The following is a 15,202-nucleotide window of genomic DNA, read 5'->3' on the forward strand; positions in this document are numbered from 1 at the left end:
GCACTGCCACAGTCCTCAGAGATAATCAATGTATCTCAGTGTCAAACAGTTTTCCTACAGAGGCAACATAAATTACAAACTAGGAGCATAACCAATTCTGAATAATCGTTTATTTGTATTAAAAACACTATAACAAGATTACAAAACATCATGATCATTCTGATTTAGCAACTCAACAGTAGATTAAATGTAAGACAGTGACAAAGTTAAGAGCAAAACGGTGAATATCAAGTGACTGGATGACTGTTGATTTCTTTTCTTTGCTATTAATTTTCTTCTTTGTCAGCAAATGAAGAAAATATCCTCCAGTATTTGGCTTTCTTCCAGGTCCTGCTGAGTACATTGAGGATAAGGCCCGGCAGGGGTAAGCAGAGTTCTGCAGTCTGGTTTGGGGGTAGTGAGGGCCAGTCTATGTTGTGATGTTTTGGGCCTTCGAGTGGATGGTTTGCATTGCTCAGATGCAGAGACAGGACTAAAGATATCCAATAACTCCACCACAGAAAAGTCCAACCTGAAAAAAAATAAATAAGTAAAACTTTGGGAGTTTTTTTGTTGTTTAATTCAATTCAGTCTCTTTTTTTCAAGTGACCTCAGCTTGTTTCAAAGTTTCAAAGGTTGAATGGGCACAGGCTACATTTATAATACAGAACCCAGCAGAGCCCTGTGGATGGACAGCGTTTTAAATGAGCATCCATGCGCTGTTTGATTGTAACAGAGACATGCACACAAAGACAGTCAGCTACGTGCCCTCAAAGTTAAGCAGAGAGGGTGCAAGCAAGGGGACCAACACCAGACATGCACAAGGCTAAAGTATACTTGGGGCTCAACGCTTCTACTAAAATATTTGTCATTCACCTTTCACTTGTTAACACCGACAATATAAAAGCAAATCTCTCTTCGAAGTGTTAACAAAATCTTTCTTGCTGAAGTACCTACTGAACCCTAACAAGCAGCTTTAACAAGTCAAAACCACTGGGGCGTCCCGGCAGAAAAACAGTTTCTTGCAGGTGCAAGAGAAAAAAAGAGGGAGAGGACCCCGTGCTTTCTCCCCTGGAATAGAAATGAGGGAATGTGCAGTGAAATAAATAAACCAAAACGGGGGAGATTAAGCTAATAGAGATTCAATCCCTCAGTCTGGCTGGCTTGATAAATTATTCAGTGTATACACAGTCGAACGACGGCCATTCCAGATACAAAACATGAATTCTTTAAAGCACGCTCCACTGATGTTGCTAACATAATTCTCTGCTCGTTTAAAGCTGCATCGATTTGCATCGTGCAGCTCGGCGCGCAGCTCTCCCAGGTATGGGCAATCTTTGGCGTGTACTTGTTGATATGCATGTGGGTGGTCAGCAGACAGACACACTGGTGGAACATCCAATCACGGCGCATTTGTGTTCCTTCACACGTAACTATAGACCTTGATATGTCATGTTTTCTGACTAGCTTGAGGCAGCACATATCAGTAGCTGGAAAGCTTTAAAAGGCTATATTTTCCTTTGGCAACTAATGTATGCGTATGTTTTAGCATGAGGGAGAGAAAGCGAATGAGGGTTAAGTCGGCTGAGGGATGATAACTGATGAAAAAAAAAAGAAGAGAGTGAAGCTCAAGTAAGTAAATCTGTCTTCCTCATTTGGTCTCCTGCCTGTCAACAGCAAAGGAGAAAGAGAAAGAGAGAGGAGAAAAAAAAGAGAGAGAGTGAGTGTGAGTGTGTGTGTGTGTGTGTCTGCTTGTGCGAGAGACTGGAAGCGAGTGCGGCTTTGTGGATGGAGAGGAAGGCAGGGAGGGAATGTGGGGGAGGGACTTTGGCTGGGTTCCTTCTCTCGAAATGTGAGAATTTGCATTTTTATTTGTTGATTTATTTAACGGACAGGGCTCTCAAACAGCCATCCATCAACAAACGACATGTTGGTAATGAATAATGCATCACTTACCGGCGGTCACAATCTATAACAAGGGGAGTGTGGGGGGTAGGGGTACAGTTTGGGCAGGAAGGGGGATGGAGGGGGGTGGGGGAGGGGGGGGGTGGTAGCAGAGGGGGTGGCACAGAGATTGCACAAAGGCTAGAGAGGATGCCAATAGATTTTCAGAGGGCTATACAGTACAACAAAGAACTTCATTTCTTGGCTGCAGTTTGTGTGAGGTAAAGTTCTGAATTGCTGCTCGATATTAATATCCCCCAAGGGACTCCTGGCAAATCTATTTTACTGCTACATGCATACAGAACCGACATAGACAACAGTTGCAGGAACATATGTTTCTGTCATAGTAGAAAAAAAAACATAAAATAAGGTCCAATCATAAGCAGTCGAAACAAACTGCACTCTTCTGCTTTGAAATACGTTCTTATCTTCGAACACACACAGAACTGTATCCTTTGAGTATAATAAAAATTGTTAGGCTTCATTCTCACAATACACCAATACTTTGTTGCTCTCTCCAAGCTCTGTAAGGCCAGATAAAAAATTCCACAAAACTCCTCTGCATACGCTCCCCGCCACCTTCTTCCCACTCGTAACTTTTCACTGCTTATTTGGCTCCTCTCCTTCATTAAAGATAGCCGTCTCGCCCCGGCGCTCCTTTTCATTTGCAGTCCAAACAGTAAGATAAAAAACCTATAATGGCCACTGCGTATATCCCGCATGTCAATTTCCCAGCCAATCAATAGCAGGCGGGCAATGGCAGGAAGGATGGAGATGAGATGGGCGGGGTGCGCTGGAACTGTCTCATTACTAACTAGCACAGGATTCATGAAAGGATTAAGGAGGTCACTTATTGTTAACCCCGGCTTCGTTTGGCAATTTGCACATCAAGATTGAACTGGTTAAGATTAGACAGTCACTAGGGGCATGTTGTTGCCAAGTGAAAGGAAAGGGTTCAGGTAACATACTAAATCTTACAGTAGGATGGACCAAAGTAAGCTGCTTCATTTCATCTGGCTTACCACACTACCACAGTGTTGTTTTAGCATTGTTGTTACAGACTGAAGGCAGTTTTCTTTCTCTCAATTAAATTTCACTAAATTAAACTCTTTGACACTTGAATTTCCATTGGGATCAGAAAAGTATCTATATAACCATCCAGCTAAACTGACTAAAACATGAGCTGGGAACCACACCATACTGTTTTGCCTTCATCTCACTTACTGCAATTTATGTAGTATTTCTACATTTTGGACTAGCAAAGAAAAACACATATGTCTAATCCAAATCAGTGGATTACCAAAGGATTACAACTATCTGAAGAGATGCACATGAAAAAACATGTTGCAAGAAAACCACAAAAGACATCCGAGAGGCAGACCTCCTCATTACTGGTAGTAAAAAAACACTGTCAGTAGCTAAGAGTCCAACAATTTTAATAGGCTTTGGAGGTGTAAATGGATGGTAATAAGATCTGATACCCTGGGTCCCCTGCTGGAATTAATGGGCATCTGCTGGAGCTCACAGATCAACTTGGACCATGCACTGCTTTGTTTAAAAGTTACTCATTGGAAGTTGTACACTTTCACCTGTTTTAAACAATTAGCTTTCCAACTCCTATCAGCTATTGACTCTTAACAGCCACCGCTGTCATAAAACAGTAGAGAAATTCAGACATTATGGAAGAAAAAAATAGCATCTACTTTAGAAAACAAATAGATGTTTTCAGTAACTGTGTTACAAATTAATTCTTAACATCTGATATATTTTGCATTTACAATGCCGCAGCAACTTAGAGGTCCTCACATAGCGGCAAGAAAATGCATATACATACATACACTCACACACAGTCAGGTTAATTACCATTCTGTGTGAAGGGTGTAAGAAAAAAGGTAATGAATTTCTTTCTCTTTTTTGGAAAGTCTGATGCTTCCAATCAGTGATTCATTCCCGTTTTGAAAATCTCTCTCCCTTCTTACACCTTTCTCGTCATTTCCATTTCTATCCATCTCAACCTGCTCTAACTTTCCTCACTTCCCATTTCTCACTTTATCCAATGCTCTCACTCCTCACTCACCCTCAAACACACTTTTAACATCTCTCCCTCACTCTTGCTTTCTCTGTCTCATTACTGTGGCGGTGAGAGGAGGGAGGGCAGTGTGTGCATCCAGAAGTCTGTTCAATTACACCTGCTGCAGGGTCCCTGCTAGGCCGACTAATGGAACGCAGCATGTCTCCTGACAGGCTGGCCACAGAGCTAGCTAGCCCAGTAAAAAGCTTCATTTAGCTTCTCACAGCTCGAAAAGTTAGCTAGACTAAGAAAAGTCATCATTTAGCCTCCAAAACTGCAGTATCTGCAAACACAGATAAAAGCTTCACATGCACTAATATTTATGTGTTGCAATATTGTTAATGTTTTTTCATAACTTGGGGAAAAACATAAATTATCTTAATTATAAAAAGGTCAAAGAGAACAAATAAAACACTGCAGCCAAACAGCCTGGAAATAATCTTCCCAATGTCCCTCATAAGGCAGGAGTTACCTGTGCTGATTTTCATCGTGGTTCTAAGAATAATCTTTTTTCATTTGACTGGCACTTTTGTTCTGTTGAATTTAAGCCCACAGGATGTTCTTAGATCAGCTAGTTTCAATGCTTGCTATAATTTACTGCTTATCCAGGGTCATGTTCAGCAGAATTTCTATAAAGCTATTAACATAAAGGTTATAATAAATAGTCTTGTAATTCTTCACCATGCTAAAAAACTAGTAGATTAAATGCTAAATGTTTATTAAAGGACGACTCCATCTGGGTTTTTTTCCGGGTAACAGAAAAAAATGGAAACTCAGCCGTTAGCAAAAAACAGTGACGTGGGTTAGAGTGCTGAGACAGCAGCAACAGCGAGTGCTCAGTCTGTCTCTATGGCTACTGGCTAGGCGGGCTGGGGGGTTTATATCGGTTTATATGTAGCAACGTCATCATGCAGAAACCTACGTCAGGTCACGGGGGGGAAAAGTTTTTAAAAGGGATTGAGAAAATGGCCTTTTGACACTAAAACATACAAACTTCGACCAAAATTTGAATTTTCAGATTTGAATACATATGAAACACTATAGGGAAGCTACAGAATGATATAAAAAGCTAAAAAGAAAACAAAAAACAATGGACCCGCCCTTTAAATACTTCTTTGATGTCCAGTAAAAGTGTTACCTGGCCTCGGGATTCTTATGAGTCACAGACACCGAGGTGGGCTTCCTCACACTTGCAGAGGATCTTGCAGGAGATGTGGCCTTGTCCCGTCTGGACCGCTCTAAGGCCTCTGTTGAGAAATGCAAGAGATGAGTGTTACATTAGAAGCAAGAGCAACAATGCACGCAAGACAGTTTTAAAAATCCCCTTCATGATATATTTCAAAGTTTTACATGCATATGAAGGTACTGAAATAAATACTGTTTGAGGAAAAGCAAACTCTTGACAGGCTCGAGTCTTAAGAAGGAGATTTGTTTTGAGCGGAGATGTTCCTCTTCGTGGAGACAAGTAAGCACAGACAGATATCCGACTACCAGAAAATACAAGCTTACAACTCACCACAAGTGTGAATGATATCGTCCCGAGGAGCAGGCACAGTTTGCGAACATTTTTCATGCAAGCTCTGTTGTGCAGGAGGTACCTCTGCATCTTCGCGCACACTGCAAACAACAGACATAATACACCAAGTTGGCTTTTGTGTGTGTAACTTGAGTACGTACCTACGTGTATACAGCTGTGTATGTGTATTTGACTTTGAAGTGTGTGTGTGTGTATGTGAGGAAGAGTTTGTGTGTAGGTGACTAAAGCAGTTGAAGTTTGTCAGAGTGTCTGTCTTCCTGTCAATCGGACAATTAGGTTTACCTGGAGGATAAATCTTGTTGGGCGAGACCCTCTGGATCTCCATTCTTAGTGTTTGAGCTGCTGAGCTCAGATTGAGTGGCTTCTTGAAATCTAACAAGAACAAAAGAGACAAAGAAAAAGATGAAAAGACTACCTATCTATTAACTAACAAGACGTAACTATTAAATTATACCGCCTCGACATTAAGCAAATGTCACCAGATACGGGCCTTTTTTTTTCTGGCTTCTGTATTCAACCTTTTGTAGTCGAGAAGCGACTGGTGTAGCTGCTGATTCTGTCTGTTGAGCCTCTCCTCTTGCTCAGCCAGCCGTGCCTGCAGCCTCTCTCTCTCCATCTCCAACTGCATCTTCTGCAGCAGCAGCTGGTGCCTCTTCTCCTCCCAGTCCTCTTGACCCAGCAGAGGGCTGGTCAGGGCTTCCTTAGTCTTTGAGTCCATGGCATTCCCATTCTGGAGCCTGCGTGTAAACACACCTTTAATTTGCTTAATATCCTGTCACCCTGTTTGTGTGTTGAAAAAAAGGAAAGCGATAAGTGTATACTGCTTAGAGCACTACAGTACCTTTCACACTCATGTTGGTTAAAGTTGTCCTGGTGGCCATTCTCTAGAGTATGTTCATTATCACTTCTCCGTTTCTGTATTCCGTAGCCGCTGTCTTGGCAACTGCTTTGATAGTGCTCACATCTGTGGCGGGACTCTGAGTGTGACTCCCTGCACTCCCTTTTCTGAATCCTATGCTGATTGATTGGCCTGTCAGCTGGACTGAACTCACTATCACAGGAAAGAGAGGAAACAGTTTGTACAGCCTCTCTTCTTCCACCACCACTCCTGTGCACTTGAGGCTGTCGTGCCCGAGTAGTACCAAGGCTGAGGTATGAGCCATCAAAGAGTGGACCATTAGCTCCGCTAGTAGTTCTGCTGGGGGCTTCCTCACTACCGAGCACCTGGACAGAGAACAAAAAGGACAATGAATGCATTTTGGCCACTTTAGGAAGCCTCTGAAAAATTGATGGAGTATTTCTGCCAAAAACATTAGGCTGCTCCTTAAAAGCCTAATGTAGAGCTGGACAACTAACTGAAATGTGCCAATACAGAATTAGTTGCCACTCACCAACTTCATTTCCTCATGTCGCTACGTATAATAAAAGCTTTCCCCAGGTGCTTGCAAGAGCTTTTCCATAAAAGCTCACGTTTCACTTGCGCTTTATGTGGGTTACCATGATCTGAAACGTCTTTTTAGGCTTCTTCCATTTTACGCACCTAACTTCAGTGATGTACACAGTGGTACTGTACCTAAACATAACCTGTTTAGACACTCATGGAAGACTGAAGCTGCTAGTCTGCTGAGTTGCTGTTTTCACTACACGCCCTTGTATAGACATGGTGTTGGGATAGGGCAGAGCTTAATAGCAGCACAAATGTAAATCATCCTTCTAAACTGTAAACTGGACAGTGGTCGCAAGATTAAGAGGACAATTTTCAACTGAGCATAAATGGCAGGTAAGCCAAGGTCAAGAACATTATGAGATAAACATAAGGAGGAAAGCCCATCTTAGAGTTGACTGGGGAAGAGACTGTGACTAATTTGCTAAGGGTCAGAGAGCAGGCAAACACACATTATTCAGAGCCAGCGCGGGACAATGAGGTTGGCCAAGTCATCTATTCTATCTATAGAGGCTGAAGCCAGAGAGGCGTCTCCGCTTCTGAAGTGTCACCTTGAGAGAGTTTTCACTTTGTTGTACTCGTATCGAACCAGTGACAGAAGTGGACTTCTATAATGATTTGTTATGTATTATGATGGCGCTTGGCCATGGGACAATGTGCTGTTGCATGTGGTTTCACTGGATGTTTTTGTGCCTGAGTGCCTGGTGAATTATTCTCTGAATATGGCTCACATGGGAGCACGGACATCATGTTATACAGCATGATGTACTTGCAAAGAACACATAAATGTACAATCTATCCCATTCCTTACCTTGCTGTGGGCTGATGCCTGGCTTAGCTGAGAAATGGACTGGTTGAGCTTGGCCTGTTGCTGAGAAAGGTATTGTTGGTAAAGCCCAAGCAGCTCCTGGCATTCTCTGTACTGCTGCTGCAGGCCTGGAGTACCAAAGGTTAAGTAATTAACAAAGTTATACAACAACAAAACTAAATACAACCTCTAGTCGGGAACATTTAAATGCACACCTGGATTCAGCTGAGAAAAGGTAGACTTAGGGTCACATGACAGTGTGTGGCTCAAACAGATGCACGCTTAAACATTCTTAATAAAATGTTAAAGAAATTCTTACAGAAAGTCAGAACTCATTAAAATTGAAAGAGAGGCTCTATTGCTCAGATCAGCCATTTTGGTAAGGAAAAAGGTTTTCTTATGTAACTTCAATGAAAAAAAGATAGATGCTAGATTTAGACTGACAATCTGAATTAAACCCTTGTTTCTTCAATCAATTAGACATTGGGCCGGGGAAGTAGAGAGGGCTGGAAAGTTTAAAAAAAGAAGGAAAAAGAGGCCAGCAAAATCAAAGTTGTTGCGGCACTGAGTTTTCATCATCTGGGTCGGGCCAAGCTGTGTTGAGCTGAGCTGGGCAGTGCCGTGCCAGGCTATCTGCCAGACAGAGAGCTGGCAGACACAAGAAAACTAATCTGGAGCGGAACTACTGCTGCGCCTCAGGAGCCCACTAATGACAGTGGCAGCACCACACCACACCAGCACATACAAAGATAATGAGCATGAGAGTGGAGAGACTACACACACAGACACACTTGCACACATTCAATAATCAACCTCAGTCTGACTCTGGCTTTCTAGTACACACACACACACACAAACACAGTGAGACATGAGAGCACAAATTCCCCACCTGCACTGTAAACAGCCCACACACACAAACACTACAAATAAAGCAAGTAGTACACACACTCCCACCCAGGCTGACCATAAAGTGTGTTCCTCCAGGCCATATCTTTTTATGATGGTGGCCCTGCTACCACAGCTGATGAGTTTCTCAGCATCAGTTTGAAAAAAAAAAAGGCCCCCATTTTAAGAGAAAATCAAAGTTCAAAGTAGAGTCTTATTGAAGGGATAGTTGGCGGAACACTCCATAAGAAAACACTTTGGCTGTTAGAAGACTTCAATCAGGCTGTGGAAATGAAACAGAGGGAAAGAGAAGAGAGCGGGGATGACTTTGAATTGAGGACCAGACACCAGACAAATGCAATGCAGCAGCTTCCATAAACATTGGGAAAATGTGAGGAAACACTTTGATTGAACCCTCCATCTAACTAAGGCTCCTCTACCGCTGCACTGATAATGTCCATGGGAGTAGCTCTATATGGAAAGCTTAAGGACATCACAAGGACATCACATCATGTAAACCTGTGCTGGGAGGTCTATTTATGCAGCATGAATAAGGGTCTTGAAGGGGAGATACTGAATATGCTTATACAGCTACACCTTACCTCAGTTCAAGATAGAGAGTTGTGTGTTGAGTTGAAAAATGCATGCTGCGCATATTTCACCACATTCGCATAAAACACCATTTCCACATGATTTCTCATGCCTAAAACAAATGTTTCCCGATAGACACAAATATACAGTGCAGTACACTGGATACAAAGAGCCAATACAAATCGGGTATGGTGGGGGGTGAGACACAAACAAAAATACACACATCATGGAGTCTAGCTGTGCTGTAGTACCAACAGGCAAGCAGCACCATAGTGCCCCAGTGCCGAAAATGAAGGTAACGTGTGTTAATGTGTTGACAGGCTGATGCAGTCCCTGGACGGCAAGTGCAAGGTAATCTGAACCGAGTGGAGCAACACTGATAAGATTCCACCTCTCTGCCTGATGCTACACTAAACATGCTTCCTCCACAGCCTTGGACAACAGCCAATAGGGGCCAAGTACTCAGCAAGCCCCTAGTTTACATCAGACCTGCAAAGTGCCAACAATGACTTACTCCTCCCCCCTGCTCCAAAAATACTCAGAATCAAGGGCTTGGGTTGAAGAGGCTTCAGACAGGGTCTGTCAAAATGATTCACTTCCCTGTCAGGCTGAGGCTCAAATGAAATAATGAAATCCACTTCAAGGTGGAACAAATTTGCACAGGAGGGGGGAATATTTTAAAGCCTGCTTTAGCACACTGTGCCAAACAGATTGAGCCTGAGCAGGAATGTGAGAGAGAGACGTGGGCGGAGACTGATGTGTATGAATGTGTGTGTAAGGAAGCAATGACGGGGAATTAATAGAAGAAGACAGTTTACATAACTGCTTCAATACTACTGAGTCTGAAGAGAAGACGTGTGCAAGTCATACAATAAATCAATAAATAACTCCACACGTCTGCTAACAAACAAAATACCATTCTTACCACAACCATTTTCATTTTTATTATCACAATTAAATTAAACTTCAGTTCCATTAGGCACAAACCAAGTTTCTACTTGCTGAACGATTAGACTTCACATCTGTACATCTATGGAATATGTCAATGCACAAGCCCGACAATGCACAAAGCCAAAAACACTCTATACCATACATGGTAAAGGTGTACCAATGTAATCCAACAACAACTCGATTCAGTTTTGATCATTTTAACAAAGATTCAGTGCATTATTATTCCACATTAAGCCCACAATTGGTTCAATTTTATTACATTCAATTAAGCAGCAAAACTGAGTCAGTCGATAATAATATAAACCTTAGACCAACGCACCAGTTCAATGAATGACATTTATTTTCATGGCCAAACATTAGCCTCCAGCAGTTCAGTGTTTATATATTTTCAACAACTTCTTCATAAATACACACTCTCCTCCAATTTAGCTCTACAGAATAGAGGGCTCTACAAAAATCGAGCCAGTCAAAACCACAGCATTTACTTTATTTCTTATCTGTGTAGATGATAGTCAGTAGGTAGTAGTAGTAGTAGTAGTAGTAGATACTAGATTTTAGATTTTCATTTGCTTTTACACTCTTAATAAACAGCATCTGGCTTCAACCCAGGTAACACCTGGACCAGAACATGACAATCACCACAAAGTTGACATCAAGGAATATTAGGGGCTTAATCCACCATAAAAACAATGATTTTAGGATTCTCCAAAAGCCAGCTTCTGATGTATGCTTATCACAAAAAGCACACTTGATACAACCAGATTTCCACATTGTAAATGTCATCCATCCAAACGTGGGAGGATAAAAATGGATTTAGCTCTGGCAATCTTCTAGCACAACATGAAGCATTTTTTCAATGACATATCCTAACAGGGCTGTTATTCCCCTCTCTCCATGGCCTCAGGATTCCCTCCAATTGTTTCAACTCAATAAATGGCATTAGCTGCAACACCTGCTGTGCCTTATTCTGGATACAGTGAGTAGAACGGTGCACCCTGTTAGTAACGCCACCTTGACTTCTGCCCATGCCAACATGCCTTGAAGTACAAAAGGCATCCTTCCTTTCTGAAACACAAATTCGATCCTGCGTGCCAGTCAGTTCCAAATGTCAGCCGAACACCCAAAATATCAAGGATACTTTTCCCCTCTCATCCTAGGTGGCTTGGGGCTAAGGTATAGCCCTACATTCTTTATACCACTGACAACCCTGAATCTTGGTTAGATAAGATAAGCTGAGGCCTAATGGAATTAGACTTGACAAGACTCTCATTCAGTGTGTTTGCCTTTGGTGTCTCCTTAACCTTTCAGAGAAGTGCTGGAACCTTATGCCTGAGAAGAGCCTTCATGACTCTTGCACGCACTTTAAAAGACTACGTTATCCCCCCCTGAGGTGCTTGGATCCGAACACTTTTTCCTCTCAAATACCTTTTTAATGGAGTTTAGAAGTTTGGTGTAAATGCCAAGTCTCCAAGCCAAAGTGCCTTTAATTGAGTTGTGCTTTCCTAATTTTCCCCGCCGCCGTTGCCAATCGCGCAATTTACCAGCCGGGTCAATTACTCTTCATATTTCGCAGTGTTTTTAACCTAAATTGACTGCTGGCTATGCTCTGGTTTGACCTGAGTGGAATTGTTAAGAACAGTAGATAGATTAAGACAGTAGGTGCGTTGTAGGGTGGAGAAAAAAACCATACTATCGTTACAACTCTGGCACTAACCTCATACTAGACAATCATGAATGAGCTGGTTGCCCACCTCATCTCGTTTTGAGAGGAGGAAATGAAAGAGAGTCTAATGTTATACAGTAGTCTACAGTTAGTCATTTAGGGAGGGCTACAAAAATATGGTGAAAGAAAACAATGTAGTCTTCTCTGTAAATATCAAAATTCATCTTTGTATGATAAAATGATTTAGATGGTTCTGGCCATGGCTCCAACCATGAAATTGATTCTGTACACAACAGTGGATAAGCTACAAGCACTTGCAAAAGACAACTGCAGCAGGCATCAAAAAATATAAATGAATCTGCTCCATTTCTCTGCTTTTTGTATCAAATTGAAGAGTCTTACACATAGACTGACTACCTGACCTTACCTAAGGCAACACTGCCCCCTGCAGACTTTCCTATAGAATACCACATACAACGCTGTCTGCAATATATCATTTAAATAGCACTTCAGGAGCATCTTACAGGGACAGGCAACCATGTGCCACAGAGTGCCGGGAACAGGTTTCTATTCCAACCAATTATTATAGTGGATAGTTTTAGTAATAAGCCCCTCCTTTTAGGCTGACATTGTGCTAAGCAGTGAAATCACTTGGGCTATGTTCAGTATTATATCTTTTTGTACCACATTGTGAAATTTTGTCTGATTGGACAGTATGTTTCCTCTAGGGATTTATTTTGAGTACTTTTTTTAAGTACTTCAACTATTTAGCATTTCCGTCCTATAACATTGTGGGACTCACTCACGTTTTCGATCCAAATTGCTGCAGCAGAACCAGACAGAGATATCTTATTTTTTTATTCCAAGTATTCTTCTTCTTTGTCAAAACCTGGCGCCTACATTACCAAACTTGACCACAGACAGTTCAGTCAGAGATTTCGGTGTGTTAGTATCATGCCAGTATGGGCTAATATAGCCTCGAGCCACTAGCAACACAGAACAGGCTACAGAGCTCTGGTAGCCTCACTTCTTTCGAACTCCACACCCCTAAATCTTTTCACTTTCAAACTTCTAGTCTTCACCTCCAACTGACACTTCCTCAAGTGACATCACTTAAAGCAATTTATTAGACTTTGTGCAGATCCCTCTGTAGCCACAAAAGGCTTTCTGCAACTTTTTTCACATATGCAGTAGTGCTGCTCATGACCTGTAAACAGACTTTGATGTGTAAAAATCAATGGAGTTCCCCTTTAAGGCATGGAATAATGGCAGTGCACCACCATACTACTACTGTACTGTAGCACCATCATTCCTATTTCAAAATAGGGTGCTAAGTGCATCATATCGTGCAACTTTAGTATACAACATAGAAACATCATAGCAATAGATTTTCCAAATTGATAGAACCATCATACCTTGACCCCTGGTTTCCTCATAATAATAGTGTAAGATTTTGCAATCTCCTTAATGTGTAAAGACACTACAGTGCTCCAAACAGCAATCATGACACAGTGAAGCACATTTTACACCATTAAACATGTCCAACTTCAGTGAGGAGCACTCAGACAATTCATTATTTTAACCCTTATTATCATTTGCAATACCCCATTTAATGCACTATTATCTTGTCAAAAAACAATATGAAATATACAACAAATCACTTCACCCACTACTCTAAAAAGAGTCTCACTCGCTACTGTGTTTGGTTATTTTTAAAGGATACTTTCTCTTTCCTGTGCTATAAGCAGGTTCTGTTGCTCCAGCTGTTGAATCTTGCATTCAAAATGTTCCTGTTCATCTTTCAGGCGCTGCACTGACTCTTCTTTCTCCTCGCTCACTCTAGAGAAAAGGAAATTACAATCTTAAAGGGTAGCTAGTCCACATTATGTATTCCAAGATACAGGAGTACAAAATTACACAGTTCAATCCAGTGTTGCTTTAAATGATTCCATTGTGATACTGTAAATGCATATTAACATTAACATTCTCAAAGTGTTATATAAAGGTGGTTACCTGGCTAGTTCCTCGATGAGGTTTGCAATGCGGCGCTTATCTTCAGGACAGAGGTCTTTCAAACAGACCTGGCTCTGGGCTCTGCTGGTTTCAGAAATAACCTGTGCAAAGAATGGTTAGCAGGTATTACGAATTATAAACAGGGACTGATATTGAAAACTTGACAGTCTCAATACCCCACTAGTATTCAGGTTATACATATGCCTTCTTTCAAATATAACATCTTCCGGTTTACCTGTGACAGGGGAAGAAAAGTACCAGAGGCCTGGGAAAGGGTGTGCTCTGTGACTACAGCAGCACTGGGATGGACTGACACTTTTTCCTTAATATAAGCCCCTGAGCGATCGTTTTGTAAGTGGCCCTGTTTCTTGCCAACTCTCTTTAGTGTAGCCTCATTCTTGCAGTCAGAGCTGTGCCTGTCTCGCATCTTGGTGCTTTTTTTACTTGTGGTACTGGCGCTGCCTGGTCCCAAAGTGAAAGGGGTTTGACATTTCATCACTCCATCAACTCCTGGGACAGTTTGTGAGAAACAGAGAGAAGAAGAGGATGCAGTGAGGATATAAATTACCTCAAATAATCTGAGACTGTGACTAAAATAGTTCACACAATGTCACTGAGACTCACCAGGAACAAACACCAAGGGCTGTTCCTCATCGGACACTGTGTGAACAGGACAAAGGAAGACAAGCACTTTCAGTCATAAGGATGGAAAGCTGGTGATGCTAATGCTTACTGTCAAATAAATAATTCGTCCGCTTGACATTTCTGAGAAAACAGTTACAATCATGTAGCACATAAAACAATAAGCTAGCTATCTATTACTGTAGATGACCTTTTGGTTATGAACTCTTTGACATTAGTAAAAAAGAATAAACAGACTAACAAAATATGTAATTACAGCCAACATTAATAGTTGCACTAAGTTTCTTTAAAAAATAGGTAACGTTAACGTAATTCAAAACAGGCAGCGTTAACGTTAAATTGACGTTAATGTAACTTACACGTAGTTAACTTAGCTAACGTTAACTGATTAGCTGTCTCACTTCCCCAGAACTAAAAACTTTTCATCACTGACACAGAAGTAACATCTATGATACTCTTTCGAAATGTTTTGCATCTCCCTATGTCATATATACACATGGATACTGAACAATGAAGCCAACGTAGTTTAATAAAAGTAAGCATACCGCCGTTCATCCAAAATATCCCCGAATTTCCACTTCTTGCTGCCGCTGCCGCCATGTTGAAACAACCGCCACCCCTCCCAGCTGGGAGCAAAGCGTTGCTAAGGACGAGTAGTCCCGCCTTTCTGTTAC

General features: G+C 41.6%; 1 protein-coding gene across 1 annotated transcript; it reads right to left on the reverse strand.

The window, feature by feature from the left end:
- Window positions 1–95: 95 nt before the first annotated feature.
- kiaa1328 (KIAA1328 ortholog) lies at window positions 96–15,190 on the reverse strand. The gene is made up of 12 exons (XM_044348399.1): window positions 15,074–15,190; window positions 14,511–14,546; window positions 14,122–14,396; window positions 13,887–13,987; window positions 13,597–13,712; window positions 7,787–7,911; window positions 6,373–6,755; window positions 6,050–6,268; window positions 5,814–5,903; window positions 5,511–5,611; window positions 5,133–5,241; window positions 96–511 (listed from the first exon to the last, which is right to left on the reverse strand). The coding sequence occupies exons 1-12, from the start codon at window positions 15,126–15,128 to the stop codon at window positions 283–285; spliced, it is 1,839 nt and encodes a 612-aa protein (XP_044204334.1). The 5' UTR covers window positions 15,129–15,190; the 3' UTR covers window positions 96–282.
- Between the last annotated feature and the right edge of the window lie 12 nt (window positions 15,191–15,202).

This window comes from Thunnus albacares, chromosome 4 (genome assembly GCF_914725855.1).
Source record: "Thunnus albacares chromosome 4, fThuAlb1.1, whole genome shotgun sequence".
NCBI lineage: Eukaryota > Metazoa > Chordata > Actinopteri > Scombriformes > Scombridae > Thunnus > Thunnus albacares.